This window comes from Gorilla gorilla, chromosome 10, assembly GCF_029281585.2.
Source record: "Gorilla gorilla gorilla isolate KB3781 chromosome 10, NHGRI_mGorGor1-v2.1_pri, whole genome shotgun sequence".
NCBI classification, from domain to species: Eukaryota; Metazoa; Chordata; class Mammalia; order Primates; family Hominidae; genus Gorilla; species Gorilla gorilla.
Window position 1 is genome coordinate 60,296,518 of NC_073234.2, and position 21,022 is coordinate 60,317,539.

Genomic DNA, 21,022 nt, shown 5'->3' on the forward strand with positions numbered 1-21,022 from the left:
AAAAAGGTTGAAAGATCCAAAATATCTTAAAACATCTGTTTTGAGGAAATTCAAACCAGGTGAGATCATTCACATAAAGGGTTATAGTAGTAAGATTTGGATGCTTAATTTAAGATTTATGATCAATGTGGTTTTTTAGAAATTCAGAACTATAGTACATATATACCCAAATAAAAAGGGTCATAAATAATACGCTATAAATGCTATTTGCTCAAAAATAGACTTCCCAGTGATTTGGGGCAGTAAATCTCACACAAAACTCAAGTAAGAAACCCAGGAGGCCTCATTTTGCTTTTCATTATATATTGATTTAGAAATGATACTTCTTTTTCTATAGCTGTAACACATTTAAATGTGTAAATTCCATGTAATTTTCTTCACTACCAAAATATTAGAATACATTTTAAAAAATTTAAGAAAGAAAGCCTTTCAAGGTAGATAATGACATTTTTAAAACCTCCAAATTTTTGTTTTTGATAAAAGAATTCACTTTGAAAACATTCACAGATTAATCAGACAAATGAAACTCACCTGTCTTTGCATCTTTCCAGTCATCTGAAAGAATAGTCTTGGTCTGGATAGTGTATTTAGAAATAGGACTATGATTGTCTGAACCACGGCTCCAAGTAAGTGCCGCAGAAGTGGCTCTAATGTCTTCTATTCTCAGACCACCTGGAGGGCCTGGAGGGCCTGAAATGAAAATTTGGGTAATGAATCAGTGAATTCCATCTAGTGAGTCAAACACATATTAGAATATAAAAATGTCTTCTAACCATTAATCTAAAGAACATTTGTCCAATATAATCAGTGTGTCTGCATTTCTTTTAAATATAGATTATAAGAAGTGATATCATTTGTAGTTTTCACTGAATGATTTCATGTGTCTCTTTTTAAGGAAGGGGATAAATGCTATCATTTAAAAATGACATTGTTATGCAGATATAATAATCTCTGACTCATTATATGCAATTGGCACCAAGGGGACCTATCAGATTGTAGCATAGCATGATTTAATGAATTCTTGCTGAATGCATGAATCAGAGATGGTAGCACAATTCAGTTTAGATATGGGAACATTTGGTCTATTGTCATTCTGCCTCCGCAGAACTGAACACATCCTCTTTGTTCTTTGTGGCTTTTTTTTTTTTTTTTTTGAGTTAGGGTCTTACTCTGTCACCCAGGCTGGAGTGCAGTGGGGATGATCATGGCTCACTGCAGCCTCTCCCTGCCTCCCCAGCTCAAGGGATCCTCCCAGCTCAGCCGCCCAAGTAGCTGGGACTACAAGCACTCCACAACACCCAACTAATTTTTGTGTGCATGTGTGTACTCTTTTGCAGAGACTGGGTTTCACCGTGTTGTCCAGGCTGGTCTCCAAGTTCTGGGCTCAAGTGATCCTCATGCCTAGGCATTCCAAAGTGTTGGGACTACAGGTGTGAACCACCGCACTGGCCCACATACTTTCTTATAACTCTAAATGTTATAGGTAATTCATTTTACTTGAAGTGGAAATTTCTGGGAATCATTTCATGTATCATTTTGCATAATAAATTTCATGTTATAGTCATAAGAATAAGTAATATTACAAATGTTTCTACTTATATAATATATAGAAAATAATTGTCAATTCAGAGATATACCAGGAATGCTCTTAAAATCTCAAATTATATTGAAGAGTCTTAGAAGAATTGTTCTGGCAGAACAAAAAACAATGTTAAAAATAGGTTTTCATAGATGCTTCACAACTCAGTACCAATATGATTCCTTTATCCTTTCAACAGTGCACTGTGCTGGGAAGTAGAAATTAAAAGATAAATGAGACACAACTTTTTGGGCTTTGAAGAGCTTTTTGTCTTCAAATAAGACAAATAAAAATAAGAGAAAAATGTCCTTTAAGTGGTGAAGTGGCATCTATCACTTCAAAAGCTAAAGAAGCCTCTCAGTTAATAGACAGCTCCTAGTATAGACATTTCAGAATGTTTATAACTAAACATACATATCACCTGTTCTATTTGCACCAGAAAGGAGTCCACCCCCAATTGATTTAGGCATATTTAATATAATAATTAATAATTTTATTAAGTAGCACCATCATTTTTCATAATTAATGTAATACTAAAGAGGACATTTGTCTTTATCTTTCAGCTGAAATATATACCTTTATATTTATATATCAGTTGGGTTGCTTAGCTTGGATGGGCTTTTTCTTTATAAGAACATTGGTATTTGCAGAGGTATGGCCAACACCCCAAACCTTCGCCCATTTCCTTAAACTGGTCCCAAGGAAGAAAGTGTGTGCAGATCAACAAAAACACATCACCACCAATGTTAAAATAACACAAGACACATACCCTATCCATGACAGTAAATTTTATTATTTGGAAATATATCACATATAAATATAAGAAAAGCAAGTGAACTTTTATAAATTTATAACCTGTAACAGTATACTTAGACTTCTTAATGTTAAATAATTGAAAATAGACACATAACAGAACACATCTGATATTCAGAGAGAACATATTGCATTTTTCATACGTAAGAAAACACATTGAAATACAGTGTACATTCTTGATCAGAACCAAGAAGTTCATTACTTCACATAATGCAGCATCCTAAGTCAGTTACTAAGTAGAATATTTCAGAGTGTTAAAATAAAAAATTAGAGGTGAATAATAAAAGAATTTCTCAAATGAAGAAAAAGCCCTGTAATGCATGCATTCAGATACTTTTTCTGAGCATAGGGGTATGGCATTCAGAAAATGTTAAAGGGAATTTAAGACAAAATTATCATAGGTTAGTCATTAACCATTAAAATGTAAATCATTTCCCTGCTGTTATTCTCTGATGTTCTTGAGGTGTCAAATGAGTAATATTTCATAAAGGTCAGAATAAAGCTGCATATTATTAGTGTATTTGTTGAGACATTATATGCATAATAATTCAGTCATCCACTCATTTAAGGGTAATATTGTTGAGCAAACACTATAATTATACTTGTCCATTGTTTTCTCGGATACATGTCTGGCCTATGGTAGGTTCTTCATAAATATTTGGTGTATAGATAAATAAATTTATTATAATTAATGTTCAGGCAGTTCTGTAAACATAATTGTCATCCACAATACAGTCTTCATTTTTCCAACTGTCTTGAAATACTATATCATCATGAAGAGGTGGAATCAAGAAGACAAATGGAAAGGGGTGTGTTGGTATCTTCGAAACCCTGGTGTGGGAATTTTACTCGGTAATGGTTCCGCTGATGTGAAGTAGATTTTTCCATCTAGTAATTGCCTACAAATATCTCCCCAAAAATGCCTGAGAAAAAATAATACTATTAAAATCATAATTGTATTAAAAAACAGGGATTTTAGAATTAAGATAGACTCAGCTTTCAGTTCTGTGCCCTGATTTATCTTGGGCAAGTTTCTTAAAATCGTTAAGCTCCTGTTTACTCATCTGTAAAATAAGAGTAATAAAAACCGAACATATAAGATTGTTTTTAGACCAGGTGTGGTAACTCACGCCTGTAATCCCAGCACTTTGGAGGCCAAGGCAGGTGGATTACCTGAGGTCAGGAGTTCAAGACCAGCCTGGCCAACATAGTGAAACCCGATCTCTACGAAAAATACAAAAATCAGCTGGCATGGCAGTACACACCTAATAATCCCAGCTATTCAGGAGGCTGAGACAGGAGAATTGCTTGAACCTGGGAGGCAGAGGTTGCAGCCAGCCAAGATTGCGCCACTGCACTCCAGCCTGGGTGACAGAGTGAGACTCCTTTTCAAAACAAAACAATACAAACAAAACAAAACAAAACAAACAAAAAAAACCAGATGATTGTTAGGACTGAAATAATGTCCTTAAAGAATGTAGTTCTCAGCCTGGTACATAGAAAGCCATCAGGAAACCTTATCTATTAACAATATTATTATTGTCATTACTTCTTTAAATGATTTCTGAGCATCTTAGCTACCTGGCAGGAGTTATTAATTAGCACTTTGTCAGTCATTGTCAGGGATCTGTTTACAGAGTATTCATTTACCACTTATTACTTAAAGGAAAGCAGGGACAGTAAACCAAAAATAAAATTCTAAGCCCCCCAGCCATCTGAAAGGAACCCTTCTCTTGGCAAGGGCAGTCCAAAAGTAACCTGAAAAACTAGTTCAGGAAGTGATGGGAAAGGGCAGCCAGACATGCCTCATTATACCCTCCTCCCTTTGGGAATTATTGATAGAACAGACTTCTTAAGTCTAATAAGAAGCATTTACAATCTATTTTCTGAAGCTTGCTACCTGAAGGCTTCATCTGCGGGAGAAAACCTTAATTTCCACCACCCACAAGTCTGTATGGTAATACAGACATTCTTTTCTATTGGTAATAACTCTTTCAACCAATTGCCAATCAGAAAATCCTTAAATCTACCTCTGATCTGGAAGCCCCCCATTTTGAGTTGTCCCACCTTTCCAGATGGAACCAATGTACATCTTACATGTGTTGATTGATATCTCATGTCCCCCTAAAATACATAAAACCAAGCTGTATCCCAGCAACCTCGGGAACAGGTCGTCAGGACCTCCTGAGGCTGTGTCACAGGTGCATTCATAACCTTGGCAAAATAAACTTTCTTGAGACTTGTCTCAGATACTCTTTGGTTTATAGGACAACATAGAAAGTAAAATGTTTTCCAGTAATTTTGATGTAGGTGAGGAAAATTTGGGAATGTGTAGACACTCTGTGTATTAAGGAATCAGTTTGTGGCAAAAAATAGAGCACGGAGACAAACGTGGATGGTCGGACTTCAACCCAGGGCCAGCCCTGCAGTGTCTCGCAGCAGGAAGGTTTTCAAGCAGTGTAGGCTGATGTTACTTGCTTATTTTTTTGTTTAGAATGGACAGAAAAGTGTTGAGGTAGAAAATAAAATGACAAAACTACTTTGTTCTCAGCACAAAGGAAGGCATTTAGGAACTGACCACTCTTCTGATTCTTTTGTCAATGAAAAAAACCCAACCATACATAATTCTAACCCTTAGTTTCTTTCTTTCTTTTTTTTTTTTTCTCTTTTTTTAGTTTCCATTACCATGCGCTCTCAATAAATCCTTCAGGAAACCAGGGAAAATGTAAGCAAATGGCCTGATGCATGCAGCTTATTTCACTATTACTTTACTGATACCTCCTTCCAGTTTCTTAGGCTGTTCTCAGCCAGATAGCTAAGGATTCTAAGAACTGTTTACCCCAAAGTTAACACAAAAGAGAGAAATTGGTCAGTTGAAAAAGACTGTTGGAATCTGACCTGATTTCAAATGCCTAGATACATTAGATGATAAATTCATCTTCTGTTTGTTTTTTTTTTTCTTTCTTTGGCTGTAATTATTAAAGATCTGAAGTTAGGGGAAAAAGAACTGAAATATATTTCTGACTAGACCTGGCAAAGTCTTTTTATCCATTTTTCTCCCTAACATTAATATTGGGGAGTTAGAAAGAGGTGAAAGAGGAGAAAAAGAACAATATGGAGGAGGGAACAAAAAGTTATTTAAAGCATGCTTTTTGTTTTATGTTTTTATAAATACAGTTTTATCTTCACTCCTCTCTTGTCACCACCTCCCCCTACCCCATGCTCTCGAGTTTTTGAAATACATTTTATTACGCTCATATATCATATCCCTACTATTTCTGCTGTTTTTGTTTCCTGATTCTTCCAAATGCTCACAGGATGTCATCAAGAGTGGATACCACTAATTGTGCTCAGCCTATCCAGCTGATTGAATTCCTCTTTCATTGCAGTTGGCAGGACAAACTTCAGTGTTGATTTTTTTGATTCTTATTTTCCCATTCAAAATCATAGTGTTCAAATTGCTACCCTTCTTTGGGCTACCTTTCTGTACTTCAGATGGGGGCTGCCTCTATGGACTATTCTTTCTTTCCTATTTGCATGACCCCCTCTCTTACTATTCTTGTTTTGCACCCATTATATTCTTTCACTCTCACTTTAAAAATCCCTCTTAGAGAATGCTGACTGAGAATGTTCCATAAAATTTCACCTATGGGGCATACAAAAATAGTGATCTATCAAAGTCCTTGTTAGTGTTAGGTTTCTTACCTTGGGGGTTCTTCAAAGTTGGCTAAAAACAAGTCTACGAGCAGCTACTGAGACTTGTTTCTGTCACTTTTTTTACCTAGTAAAGGACTGGGGAAACGGCCTGAATGATCTCCTGTCATTCATGGTTCAATGCAGAGTCTCATTTGCCACACCCCTACTCTCTTTCTCTAAATTTATGTTTTCAACATTTTTACAATTAAATCATGCACTACAGACAAATAATAGAAACATTTCAAATATTTAAGGTAGATCACATGCATTTAAGAGTCCACTAAAACCTATATATATGTATATATGTATATATAAAATCCATTTTACAAAAGGACACCGAAGTCTATAAGGGCTGTTGTCAGAGATACATAGCTAATCAGCGACAGAGTACAGAGATGGGATCAAAGACAGGGTTTTCTGGTATAACACGCTCAAAATGAGAAAACATCTATTTTCAAATTTAGATTATACAGCTTAAATGTGCCTGTCTGCAAAAGACTTCCAAGTAATTACCTGGATGACAACAAGTCTACAGTATTGTTCTCTTTGGACTTGAACTGCTAACAATATAAAATTTACATGGTATAAAATTATTAGTCATTCAAAAAGGGGAAATTTATATTGTACATTTTAATAAAAATTATGCTTTTTTCTGAGTACTTATATTGAAGTCACTGCCAAATCTTTTATAATTCTTACCAATAACCCTATGATGTAAGTGCTATTATTTTTCCTATTTTACAGGTGAGGAAACAGACAGGAATAGGTTAAATAAAATGGCCACGTTCACCCAGCAAGTAAATGTCAAAGTTAGAATCTGAACCTAATCAATTTGCCATGAGACCACATTTTCAACAACTATCCTAAAAACAATATTTTTAAAACAGCATTGTCAGTATCACATTCAAAAATGTTATTAGGTTTCCGTTGCTGACCTTTCTTTTTGGGGAGAATATGAATTACTTGTATACAAGTGAATATTTTGGAAAATATGACAAAAACTGTAACATACTGATCATAGCTTTTTTTATTTTTTGTTTTTATTTTTTATTTTTATGGAGATGAGGTTTCACCACATTGCCTGGGCTGGCCTTGAGCTCCTGGGCTTATGTGATCCACCCATCTCAGTCTCTCAAAGTACTGGGATTACAGGTGTGTACCATCATGCCTGGCCAATCATGCCTTTTTAAATCTTTGTTTCAGTGTTAACTCAGATAAGTAAAGATAACCACATCATCCATTTATAAATTCATATTCAATACATTCCCACTCTTTATTGATTGCTATAAATATATTTGGTAATCTTTCCTGGATTTTACTAATGTTTTTAGAAAAACATACCTATGTATGAACAAAATATAGATTTGATTTTTACTCAGTTCTCATTCATATGTAAACTAATTTTTAAAAATGATGAGAAATATAGTTAATCAGTTCTGTCATTTCTGCTTTAAGAATGTAGTAACATTCAATGAAGAGGAATTTAGACATTTGAGGAAAGATAGTGAGAAAACAATATATAAATTTTCCAAATGACCATTCACACATTATAAGCTGACCATATTTTCTTAATCAATAATCAAGATTCATTTCTTTGATAAATAAAATTGGATAGAAGACTAGAAATTAAGATCCTCGTGTCTCAATTTATAAACAGGATGTAAAGTAGCTGTGACTACACCCCACGTATCATTTGAGTTGGTGCCACTACTTAGATAGTAGCCCTAACCTGCTCTCTTCCTCTTAAACACTGGCTTTCTAAACAACTATAGTTGGAAATAAACCCCCCAAAACTACTGATTATTTGGGGAATTCATATAGCACATACATTTAATATAAATATTCATGCTGCAGAACTGGTGTAAGTAGGAAAAACACTGGTGGCATTCTTTTTTCCACTGGTAATTCCCTAGTAAGTAATTAAAAGCAAAGCATCACGTACAAATATTCTGTGGTTAACTGTTTATTTTTACCAAAACAACAAATTTCAATGAAAACTTTGAAATGTTAAGGAAACAAAAAACTTTTCAGAACAATTTATCCTCCCTTTTTAAATCAAGTAAACATAAAATTGAAATTGCTGAGTGACAGTCATATTAGGGCAGGAGACATCTTCTTCACCAAGGAATGTCAAAGTCTCATTATTTATTGCAGGCCTGTTCTTGCCTTGAAAATTATCTAAGACAATGGCTCCAATATCCTATTTTAAAATATAAATCAATGTTTTCTGATCATGTTGATGTTTGAAGTTGTACTAATATGAAGCTGAATCTTATTAAATATCTCTTCCATTTAATAGGAATATGGTAATTTTCTTAACCTCTGATATTGATAAAGGTAAATTTAGATCCCAGTTAGAAATAAGAACAAGACTAAAGGAAGATAAATGAGCCTGTATAATTCTTCTACTTGATATTGATATAGTTTAAGGTTGTCCTTCCCTTTCTGGTACAAGTCACATCTGTCCTATGATTTCCTTTAGAATTTTTATTATTTCTTTAAAAAACAAAATACTTACTGCTAAATGACGAGTTAATGGGTGCAGCACACCAGCATGGCACATGTATACATATGTAACTAACCTGCACATTGTGCACATGTACCCTAAAACTTAAAGTGTAATAATAAAATAAAATAAAATAAAAAATATTCCTGTCTGGTCTTGGTTGTATAATTTCAGTATGGACTACATAGAAAGATGCCCTTAATACGATTCATACATGTCTCCATGGTGCTGTTTACAGACACATGAAAATTCTCAAATTGATTTTAAACATCTTACAAAAATGGCAATTAATCTGGATCTCTAGTCTAAATTCTAAGATAGCTCCTTTTGAAACAGCAATTGAGACTAGAAAATATAAAAGAAGGAAATAAGTAACATCTTGAGCCAGAGACATTTATTTCTTTATGATGACTAATAAATTATTTTTAAAGTTAAACTATATATATACACACATATAATAATTTAAGAGTTATATTCATTTCCCTCAAAGCTTTCTTCAGAGTTCTTCTGACCACAGAGAGAATTGCTAGATGAAGTAAAAGAGAAACTCATACCTAAACACAAACCTGTCTAAGAAAATCAAAATTATTTATTGTGAAGGAATAAGAATTTTAAGCACATCTCTTTGACCAAAGGGGGAAAGTGAAGGCATTTTCAAACAATAACATTTAAGCAGTCCTAGAAAGAATTATATACTCCTCAATTTTAATCGTCCACTTCTACTTAAGTCCTCCCAGTAAAAATCACAACCTTCCACCCAAAAGATCTACAAAAGCTGATGGCAGGAGTCAATAAAATTAAATATGAATGCATGCTGTTAATGGCTTAGTCATCTTTACTAAAATCTTGCTACTCAGATGAGGGTTTCCTCCACATGCTATCCATTTTCACTTTCCAATTCCAGGAATTGTTCCAAAAACCCTACAGAGCCATGGTAGGACTTCAGTTGTTTACTAATGCTTTTCATTCTTTCATGCCAAAGAATATGTATGGTACTAGGATTAAGAAAAAAAGACTGCCGGAGTAATGCCCCTTTTAGCTTATGTCCTAATTATGATGTCTCATTAGAGAGTTTGACAACATTGTTCATTACCTGCTTGAATAAATCAAACAGTACATTCAATGGCAATACTCCTGTATTATACAATTCATCAGTTCTTCATACATTTTTCAGATAATGAGCTAATTTCTGGGCTATATAATTTCAAAGAAAAACAGGACATGAAAACACAAAACTTTCACTTGGCCATTATATAATGTACTGAGTTAGTTCACTAGGCATTTTTAAGGTATTAGTGAAGCATTATAGTTATATTTTAAAAAATATTTATGCTCAAAGTATGTTTACATGTTTCAAAAGGGGAAACATACTCTAAGAACTAGGTTGGGGGTGGGGGGAACTGCAGAAGCTACAAGATTGAGTTAGTCAAATCTAGTATAATATGTTAAAAAAAAAAAAAAGTCTTTCACAGAAATGGTGAGTGTCAACGATCACCAGGTTGGAGGCAGGCTTGCACAGACGGGGAGAAAGGAATCCACCATGTTTTTCTCTCCACCTTTTCTGTTTTTACCTGCAAGAGGAAAGATCAAGGCTGAAGGGAGAGTGTGGATGCCCAATTAGGGGCAGGAAGCCATGCACTTGGGGGATTTGCCCTATTTCTTTGATGGGTAAGGTGAAAGAATAAACACAGAAAGGTATCTTCCCCTACACACTGAGGACGGGGGGCCAAAGGGAGAAGACCGATGCCACAAGCTGTGGCCCAATTAAAACCTTTCCCTCATACACAGTGACTGACTTTCTAAGGAGCAAGCGTTGTAACTGAAGTCTCTCCTCAAAAAACAAATAAACGAAACAAATCTCGTGGATCCTTTGTAAATTTCATTCCACAGAGTGCAAGTCTATCTACTGAAACATACGGTTATGCCTTGAAGACTTCTAAGAATAAAAGTAATGAGGATAGATTGAAGCAATGGTTTGAAAAAGTTAATCAACGGTTAAGGCTGTTTTGTGAGAACTGTGTCTTGAGTTATATTTTATTTATTTCTTTTGTCGATATATACATTCATAGTAAAGGGAAGGAAGTAAAGGACAATGTTTATAAAAAGTTGCCATGAACAATGTATGGACTGTAACTACTCATATTCTCTTTCATAAATATGGAACTTGAGGCTTACAGTGATTAATAGACTAGCCTAAGACCATAGGTTAGGTAGGCAAAGTGGATATCTAATCGATTTACCTAATACCAAAGGCCACAGCTTTTAGATCACACCATGCAAATCATTTAACAGCAGTATGTGTATATTAATACAGCAATATTGTTATAGAAAACCATGTAATCATTTAACAACAGTATGTGTATATTAATACAGCAATATTGTTATAGAAAACCATGTAATTAACAGAGTGATCACCTACCTCATTCCCCTACGCATAACTAAGGATAGTTATTATTAGAATTATACCATTTTATAGCCACTACTGCCCCCTGGAGATAGCTATTTAAATAGAAGAAACGGAAACTAGGAAAACTTGCCTATGCTGACTGCTTGTTGTAAATTCAGTCCTTACGGTAAATAGTAAAAAAAGGTCGTAAGACTCATTTGACATTTTAAGCATATAAAATTTTAAATCCTTTTGATAAGAACTGAAAATCCTAATTTTAGATATGTTCTTTTTTTTTCTTTTGAAAGCAGTTTGGGTAGTTTTTGGTATTTTACCAGAGTTTGCTTATCTGTGATTTGAGATTTTAAGTCTGAAAAGGGGGTGCTGTGAACAGTCACCAAGGGAGCCTTCCTAAACTCCTCCAGAGAGGGGTGCCATTTCCTTGAATTAGTCACTGTATCTACTAGACAATGTAGGAAGATATCAAATAGTGGTCCTCCAAGTTGCTTAGACCCTACACATCAGCGGGATCTGACATATTTCTATCAGTAACAGTTCCTTTCTTCTGGAGAAATTCTCAGGAATGTGTGAAGGAGGGGCGGGGTCAAGCTCTCATTGTTGAGAGTCACTAAGAGTGCAGGAAGCAGATGCTCAGAAGTGGGTTCTTCAGTGTGACGGACCTTAGACCATTCTGCGAATAATTACACAAGGGATCTCTATACTCTGGTGTGTCACAAGTAATTTGCTACTAATAATATTGAGAATTCAGAAGTTTCTGCATTTTTTTCCCAAAGGATAAAGTGGATTCAAAGTTATCCCGGTAGCATGCTAACTCTCACTCACTTGCATCCCAGTGCACTTTTAGGTGAAGGTGTTGGCTCTTCAGGGGTGCCCTGGAAAATGCACATGAACCTCAGCCACTCCCTTATGTCTTCCCATGTCCACACAATGATCATCACTGTTAGCTGGCATTAAGCAAATAACAATTAAAATAGTGTTGTGCTTTTTAGGGGAAAAAGGTTTTTTTGGATTTATGCCAAAATCTGCAATCAGTTATGAGAGTATAGTGTACAGTTAAACATGATGATGGAAAAGCGCTCTGGCAGAGAAAAGATTTAGAACTACGTCTTGCTGCTCTGATCTAATGGTGTATCCTAGCTAAGCGTCAGTTGCAGAATACTTAAACATTTCTTTCTCTCTCTGTGTATGTTTCATTTAATCCCAGTAGCGACAATTAGAGTTGGAGAAACTATTGAAGGAATTCAAAAGCACTAAAATCTCTCTGTAGCTTCATAAACTGATGATGAGTTTAGAGGGTAAAAGCTTTTTCTGAGTTTCCTTCATTCTAATTTGCGTAGGTGCCCAAACTTTTGTGACCAAATTAAATTTCCAGAAACTGGGTGGAAAGCAAGCCCACAAAAGGCTCCCTCAAGAAAGCATTGCATGGTCACGAGACTGGAAATGCAGACTGCACAAAAATCATAGGTAATAAAACTGCTCGAAAAGGATTTTACGTCATTAAGTTTTTTCTTGGTTATATTTTCAGCAATGAGGCTAAGGTATTTTTGTCTTATTTAGTAAAATGAGTTGAAAAGGGAAACTGTTAATGAAATTCTAATTTTAAACAAGCTAAAATGTTACTCTACTCTCTAACTTAACTTGGAATTATCAATAACTCAGAGTGTTTTGAGGGAATTACCTAATTAATTTGACAAACCATGTACCAACAATGAGAGAGATGCACAATACAAAATTATATGGTCTGACTTCTGCCTTTGGGAACGTTAAACATCAAGAAGGGAAAAGCATATTCATGTAGTTGAATTTGGAACACTAGTATCTGGCCACATTCTGGCTTTATAACTGATAGTTGAAAATATACTTTTTTCTTTTTTAAACTTCCTTTGCCTATGAAATGGGAATAACAGTCCTTGTACTACCACCTCATAGCAATTTTGTAGGACGACATGGTAAAATTTATAGGAAAATCCTATAAGTGTAGACATTATAATCTAAGATATTTAAATATTCTGAATGAACTATTTTTAACTGTATGAATTATACATTATTTTAAAAAGCAGGAAAACACACATCAAAATTTCATTTACCTATTTTTAGGCCAAAGAGCACATTATAAAATCAAGCTTTTAAGCCATCTAGTACAATTCATTTATTGGTTTTGCTATTGTAATTTTAACTGTGTAAAGTTGAGTAGCTGAAAAAAATAACTACTATAGTTTCCCTTGTAATAGGCCAGCCATAAATATAACATGAGCAAAAATAAAATAGCAAGATCAGTATCAGTGACACTCTATAGAATAAACATTTATTGCCAAGAAAGTAAAAGGCCAGCAGCTTAGCTTTTCCACACTGATTATTTTATCACATTGAATATATTTGAATTAAGTTTTAGTTATAGTGTGCTACAGCCATGAGCTGGGTGTTCTACCTGAAATTAGAGTGTCTGCATTCAAACCTTGTTCTTCCACTTAGTAGCTTTGTGACCTTTCGTGATTAACTTAGCCTCATTAGATTCAATTTTCTCATGTGTAAAATGAATATAATACAGTAACGATACCTGTCCTTTAAAATTAAATCTGGTGAACAATGTCTTTAATAAATGTTATATATCCTTTTATGATATAATCAATACATGTTATGACATATAATATATATTTTATTATAACATGCTATGTAGTTACATTCTGTCATTATATATTAAATTATATAATTATATATCTTTATTTTTATTTTATAGTCATCATTTTATATATATATCTTTTCACAGCCTAAAGATTTGAGTTGGAAAAATGCAGTATTTTACCAACATAAATCACAATTACTTTCAAAATATGAACTAATTGCCATTTATTCATATTCTTCAAGACTTGTAGGTATCTCTGATTATCCGTATTGCTCTTGAACTTTGACATTATTGGCATAATTGTAGCCTAATTTGGCATAATTTTCTGGTAAATACGCATGGATGTATGAATCACTATGGAGCACTGAAATGCATGCAGCGTCTAAAAGCTCCCAAGGCCTGCTAAGTTCTGTAAAGCTTTCCTACTGTCTCCCTGGAATCAAACTGAGTGGTAGAAGGGTTATTTTTTGTTTGTTTGTTTGTTTGTTTTGTTTTGTTTGTTTTTTGAGACAGTCTCACTCTGTCGCCCAGGCTAGAGTGCAGTGGCACGATCTCGGCTTACTGCAACCTCCACCTCCTGGGTTCAAGTGATTCTCCTGCCTCAGCCTCCCAAGCAGGGGGGACTACAGGCATGTGCCACCACACCCAATAATTTTTTTATTTTTAGTAGAGATGGGGTTTCACCATATTGGCCAGGTTGGTCTCTAACTCCTGACCTCTTGATCCACCCGCCTTGGCCTCCCAAAGTGCTGGGATTACAGGCATGAGCCACTGCACCAGGCTGATTATTATTATTATAATTATTATTATTTGAGATGAGATGGAGTCTCGCTCTACTGCCCAGGCTGGAGTGCAGTGGCATGATCTTAGCTCACTGCAACCTCCGCCCCCTGGGTGCAAGCAATTCTCCTGCCTCTGCCTCCCCTGGCCGATTATTTTTTAAGGGAGCCATGGATACACACTAAATGTGCAGCAAAAAAAGAAATTCCAGTTCGCCAAAAGCTGACCAGTTTGATTATAAGAGACCCGAGAGTAATTAATTGCAGAAAAGAAGAAATCCTCCACGGGAGCTTTTCTCACTGTACTCTAGTGAGGAGGGAAAGAAAAATCTAAATTTATATTAGCGCATAACATAGTATCTTCTTATCCTTATATTTTAAGTTTTGAATTTGTAAGATGAAGTGTTCATCTAGATAGTTTTCAAGACCTATCTTAAAATTTAAAATAATGTGAATCATTCTGAGTGAATTACCTATTTTGTGGCCATATTTGAAAAAATTCTTGAGTGTACCTCAATTTACGCTGAACTTGCACTGAAAAATACAATTTCAAATTATTGATGTACTTTAAAATTCCAAAAGTAATTGGGAAAGCTGTCACTTTTACTAGAGTTTTTGTTTAAATAACCACTAAGTTCTGACTTTAAATTTTCTAAATTCTGCATTTGTTATAACCAAATATGCATTTCAGCTCAGTATTTTAGCTTTTGTGTATTACAATTATGGAGAACCAGCCCAGTCGTATTTCTCTGATCTGAATTTGTTGATTCTCAGTGGGAAGGGGAAGGCTTAATTTCTGGGCAGGTTTTGCTATCAATGGATGCATTGCTGTGGTTAGTGCAGAGTGGGGTCAGGATGGCTCAGAATGGCGCCCATTTGTCATTGTTCCAGCCAGTGTGGGCAGCAAGGACCATTTTCCTGTCTCAGTTCTGCAAGGCTGATGAGATGGAATCTCTAGTCTGTCTCTGTGGCAAGACTTCGCTGGCCAAAGCAAGTGGAAAGCGGAGGCAATTATCCAAATATCTGAGGTAAATGTGTGTTTTTCTGCCCCAAATACTTGAAAAACTACCTCAACCATTCTCTTTGATTTGACTGTGATGATTTGGACCCAGATCTTTCTGCCTTTATATGATCGTCTCTTTTCTGTATCTCTTCCAATGCGTGTGTGTGTGTGTGTGTGTGTGTGTGTGTGGTGTGATGAGGTGTGTATACTTACATACCTGTTTAACTTGGTGTGTATATTATACAGAACCTTTATGTCTATTCTTCTCAACTACATAATACTTAAGTTGCTTAATTTAAAAGTCCTTTTTAATTTATTTTGGCCTGCCATACCTTAATAATAATTTCAAACATAAACCCATATTTGCTTATTTAAGAATATGTTGAATGTAAGGATTCTTGAACACAACGTGAACATTTATGCCAGATACCACAGAAGCTTAAAATCTGATTTAGCACCAAGAGTTACACAAACTTTTCACATGGCAACATACGGTCCTGTGGCCCTCACTAATATCCAAGGTCCCTGAGCTAGTCATGCAAATAGAACCCTAAATAATCCAAGAATTAATGATTACATCTGTTTATAATGCATGTCTTTGGCTTTATTTTTCCTACAATGTTTTAAAAATTATATATTTTGTATTAGCATATGCCAGATAGTAGGAACAGAAAGAGAAAAGAGCAGAAACTGAAATCAATAACTTTTACTATTTAGTAAAAATTAGTAACAGAATTTGTCCTACCAGCTCCAGAATAGACTTGATAATCTTTCTGGTATAGTGAGTTTTAGAAATTAACTATAGATTTTATTTATCCATACTTTCTGGAGAAAGTCTAGTACAATGAGAAGACTGGACTGGGGTCCCAAGATTATTGTTTGCCACCATGTAGATGGATAATACAGGGGAGGAACTCTTTCTCTCAGAGTCCAAGTTGTTAAATGAAGGGGTAGGAACTTTCTAGATAACCCATAGGATTAGTTCTACATTTAAAATTGTATTTTCAAATTTGAACATAAATGCAGAGATTTCATATAGTTACTGTGAAAAAGTGGGAAGGAGAAAAGACGTAACTAACACATGATTTGCCAATAATAGGACCATTAGAACACTTTTATCTTAGAGAAAGAAAATGTTTATCTATTCCATATTTCTTACAAAAAAAGAATACTAATTTTCCTGGACCATCATCTCCAAGTAAATGCTTCAGAACTAATTTTGTCTGGACAGTGAAGAGTGGGATACGCTGGATATTAACTCTGCTAATGTAAACCAGCTGGGAGTAAAATACCCAAGAGCATTTTCCATAGAAAAGACCTTTAGGCAACTATTACAGTACTTTAAAATACTGCAATATTATTCCAACTGAAACGTATACTGACAGCTTCCATCAGGCTTATTGGCTTATTTATTTGTTCGACCGTGTTACTTTAACTTATCCAAGAGTTTAAAAGTGGTTTAGTAATCAACCAAATAGCCTTCTTAAGAAAAAATCTGGTAACCACGTCATTAGGCTAAGCAATAAAAACCTTAACAGGGTATTTCAATAAAGATGACCTCTAACTAATATCTCTCTCCATTCTGTAACTGTATTTTTTCCTTAGAAATAAAGTGGAAAGCTGCACACACACACACACACACACACACACACACACACTCTCTCATACTCACTTACACGGTGTTTTCACCTAAATACAAGTCCACGTAAGGTAAAATAAATAAGCTTCTAATGTAATAATGTAAAGAACACAAACTTCTTTTGAGGAGATAATGATTTACAGAGTTTTCATATCATTTGCTTTAGTTTCAGCTACTCTTTTTCCAAAACATTTTAAAATTCTATACAGCATGTGTTAGAGTTGAGAACCAGGGCAAAAGAAAAAGTTTAGATAGCAAAGTCGTTTTCTTTTTCTTTTGTTTGTTTTTAAACTCAGATTTGAGTGAAGAAACGTCATTTAATGTAACATATAAGATGTAAACAAATATATAGTATATAAGATATAATCCTAATTGCATTTTCTATTTTGGCAATTTCAGTGGCAAACATGTTTTGTTCACCCAGGTGGCAGGAAAGTGTTCCTTAGCCAGAAGCATTGCCAAAATATTTATAATACATCAGAAATACCAGAGAAAGTGGTAATACATGTACAAGTTAAAGCCTACTTTCTTTTTTATTTGGGGCCTAATTTTATGGTCTATTTTTGAATGTTGTCCAAAGGTGCACTCATGAATGAGAATTTAGATTTGGCAAGCTGCACATAGGTTTCCAAAATAAATCTTGCTCTATAAATCCTGCAAAACCTTTGCCTCTAAATGACACTCTTTTAGCTGAAGAGCTTTAGAAATGTTGTTTGCTAAAAAATATTCATACAGGGCTGTTCACAAGCATCAGACACTTACTTTGACAAGGCAACCCGAAATATACTTTTATGGGACCTAAGAAATAAAAATTTTATTGCAACAACAGAGGAAATTTGTATCAATACTCTTAATGTAGACTTTTATACCAGAAGCCTAAAAACATCTGAAGTGTAATACCTGGTTCTTATTTTAAAACTAAGGCAACATAAGGCAACATATTTAAGACCTTTAAATATTAACATTTTAAATGTTAATGTCAACATTTTAAAATATAAATATTTTAAACATTTTAAACATAACACAACATATTTAAGGCCTCTTAAATATTAAGTAATCTATAGTGATTTAAGTTCTAAATTCCTTCAGGTATATTATACAAACCCCTGTCTTAAAGGGGTGATTCTGAAATTACTCCTTTCACCAACAATATTATTTGGAAAATTGGAAAATTGAGGTCAATATGTGTTCTTCACAGGAAAAAAATAAACTTTAACTAAAATCTTCTATAAGTTATTTAAATGTCATCATATCAAGCATAGCATTTTAATCTCTTGCCACCATGCCTAGCTTATTTTTGTATTTTTGGTAGAGACGGGTTTTTTGCCATGTTGCTCAGGCTGGTATCAAAGCAATACGCACTCCTTGGCCTCCCAAAGTGCTGGGATTACAGTTGTGAGCCACCACACCTGGCCATCAATTTCCATTTTTTATATAGATTCATATTTTATTTATCTAAATTTGTTAGAATCCTTAGGGGGCTGGGTTGAAGGTGTCCTGTTTCAGAGTAGATAATCTGCTTTTGCCAGGGTTGTGACGACACAAATGTTTATTTATTTATCTTCATCTTCGATTTTATATGTTAGACCTCCTGGACAACAGCATTTGAAGAAACGTTACTCTTGCAAAAATAATCTCTATACTATAGAAAGACTAACAGAAATGTTGCCAAAGTTAACAGATATAACTCATATAAAAGCCAACTTTGGAAAAGAAAAGTGAAAATTACATGGTCAATACAATCTCATGATTTGAAGTTGTTTGCAGAGCTGGAGGATTAGACAATGCATGCAACTTTACTGGCCTCTTTTCCTCAAGCATCTTTGGACCCAGCTATATGGTAAATAAATTAAAGTGCTATAGCTTTCTATAAGTACACATTTATGCTTTTACAGAATTACAATAGTTCATATCTTATTATCGGGGACATTTTCTACAGATTGTTTTTCTTTGGCGACAATTGCCACTGCTTTCTTCATTTCTAAATCCTACCATACATGACACAAAAAACCCACAGCGGGAGTGTTTTCTCTCAGTAAAAGGCCCCATGAAATCAGATCCAATGCTACATTTTCCATTGACTATATTTTTCCTACATTTAATTTTAGTTTTATATTTAGAGGCATTCAGATTTAACTACTTGACTGCTTACATTCTAAGCTCAATATACAATAAAAAGGCAAGGAATAAATTAAAACACACTTCTTTTCTGATAGAAATTGCTTTCATCATGCTGTATGCATATACTCACCCTTGCCCACCCACAATTACAAATGCATGCACACACGCACACACATGCACACACACATGTTGATTAGGGCAGCAACACTGTTCTTACTATGTATTCATTTCCTTCAGTGTGATGTAGGCTAAAAGAAATCCACAATCTTAATTATGTCTAAATATTTATACTTTGGTTTCAGTCTTCTGATAAGGCATAATCATTTATACACAGAAATAATTTTGTTATAAAAAATTTCTTAGCGATCCTCAGATGAAATTGCTTTCCCCTCTACTGTGTTTACTGTCCTTCTCATTGCACTAATTTCAGCAGCTGCAGTTCAGATTACCAATATCTGAATATGGATTAAAATTAGTCCATCTCAAATATGGAAAGTTCTTATAGATTTCTACTGTCTACTACATAACATATTTAATATGTTTTACAAACATGTAATTTTGAAGGGTTGAGTGCAAATCGAATCTTTTAAAAGCAATTCACAATCTAAATGTGCTATTAGATTTAGCTACATGAAATTTATTAGCATTTTATTCTTTTGCATGAAGTGAATAATCATCAATTTATTTTATTAGAGAGTCTTGATCTAGATGGGGAAATAAAAAATAGATTAGCTTTTTAATGCCTTGTGGGACATTGCTGGCTACGAAAATCTTATGAAAATTACAAATCATTTTCCCAGGAAAAGGTACATACACGTAGAATTTTATGTACGATTTCTGGTGGTCCATGGATCCCTTAAAGCCTGTTCATAGACTCCAGGTTATGATTTCCTGAACTAGATACAAAAGTATAATTAAATGAATAAATACACCAATAATAATATCACTTAAGGCAGGGCATGTCTTATACATTACTCACCATTATTATTAAAAAATAAATGCAGCCATAAAAAATGATGAGTTCATGTCCTTTGTAGGGACATGGATGAAATTGGAAATCATCATTCTCAGTAAACTATCGCAAGAACAAAAAACCAAACACCGCATATTCTCACTCATAGGTGGGAATTGAACAATGAGATCACATGGACACAGGAAGGGGAATATCACACTCTGGGGACTGTTGTGGGGTGGGGGAGGGGGGAGGGATACCATTGGGAGGTATACTTAATGCTAGATGATGAGTTAGTGGGTGCAGTGCACCAGCATGGCACATGTATACATATGTAACTAACCTGCACAATGTGCACATGTACCCTAAAACTTAATGTATAATAAAAAAAATAAAAATAAAAAAGTACAAAAAATAAAAACAACTGTTTAATTGTATACCTTCTGGTTTAAATATATAAAGCATATTAGAACATCTATACATGTTTTTGACACAAGTTCTGCAATAGTCAAATATATTTGACTATTTTAATTGCAAATTTCTTTTGATATGAAATGGATACTTTTTCTATTATTAGAAATAAAGTTTGAAGAATGGTTATGACTCTGCTGACTTTAACAGAGGTAAGCAGTATTTTCATGTACCTGTATGGTTTTATTAGCATCCTACTATAGTGCAAGGACTTAAAATGCTGTATACGTTTTTATTTCTACATAATATTGGCTATAGCTTCTTTTTATTGATTCTCTATAAAAATACATATAGTGGTGATAATTAATTACCTAAGTATGTGTGGCTAGTATCATGACTACCCTTGCATTTCATCTGTAAAATTCCTCTTCACTCTGAATATTACACTGTATTCTATGATAATAATACTATGAGTTTACTACAATGTAATCAT

General features: G+C 34.4%; 1 protein-coding gene across 6 annotated transcripts in view; it reads right to left on the reverse strand.

The window, feature by feature from the left end:
* Positions 1–21,022, reverse strand: part of CNTN1 (contactin 1) — a 381,066-nt gene that overhangs the window by 90,619 nt on the left and 269,425 nt on the right. For 3 of the 6 annotated variants that reach the window (XM_031000864.3, XM_063694062.1, XM_019039242.4), the window contains one exon: positions 532–690. In XM_031000864.3, the coding sequence (XP_030856724.1) occupies positions 532–690 (159 nt within the window). Of the gene's footprint in view, positions 1–531; positions 691–8,973; positions 10,166–21,022 lie in introns of those variants that run through there. The other 3 variants (XM_031000866.3, XM_063694063.1, XM_004052966.5) reach the window with 1 other exon arrangement.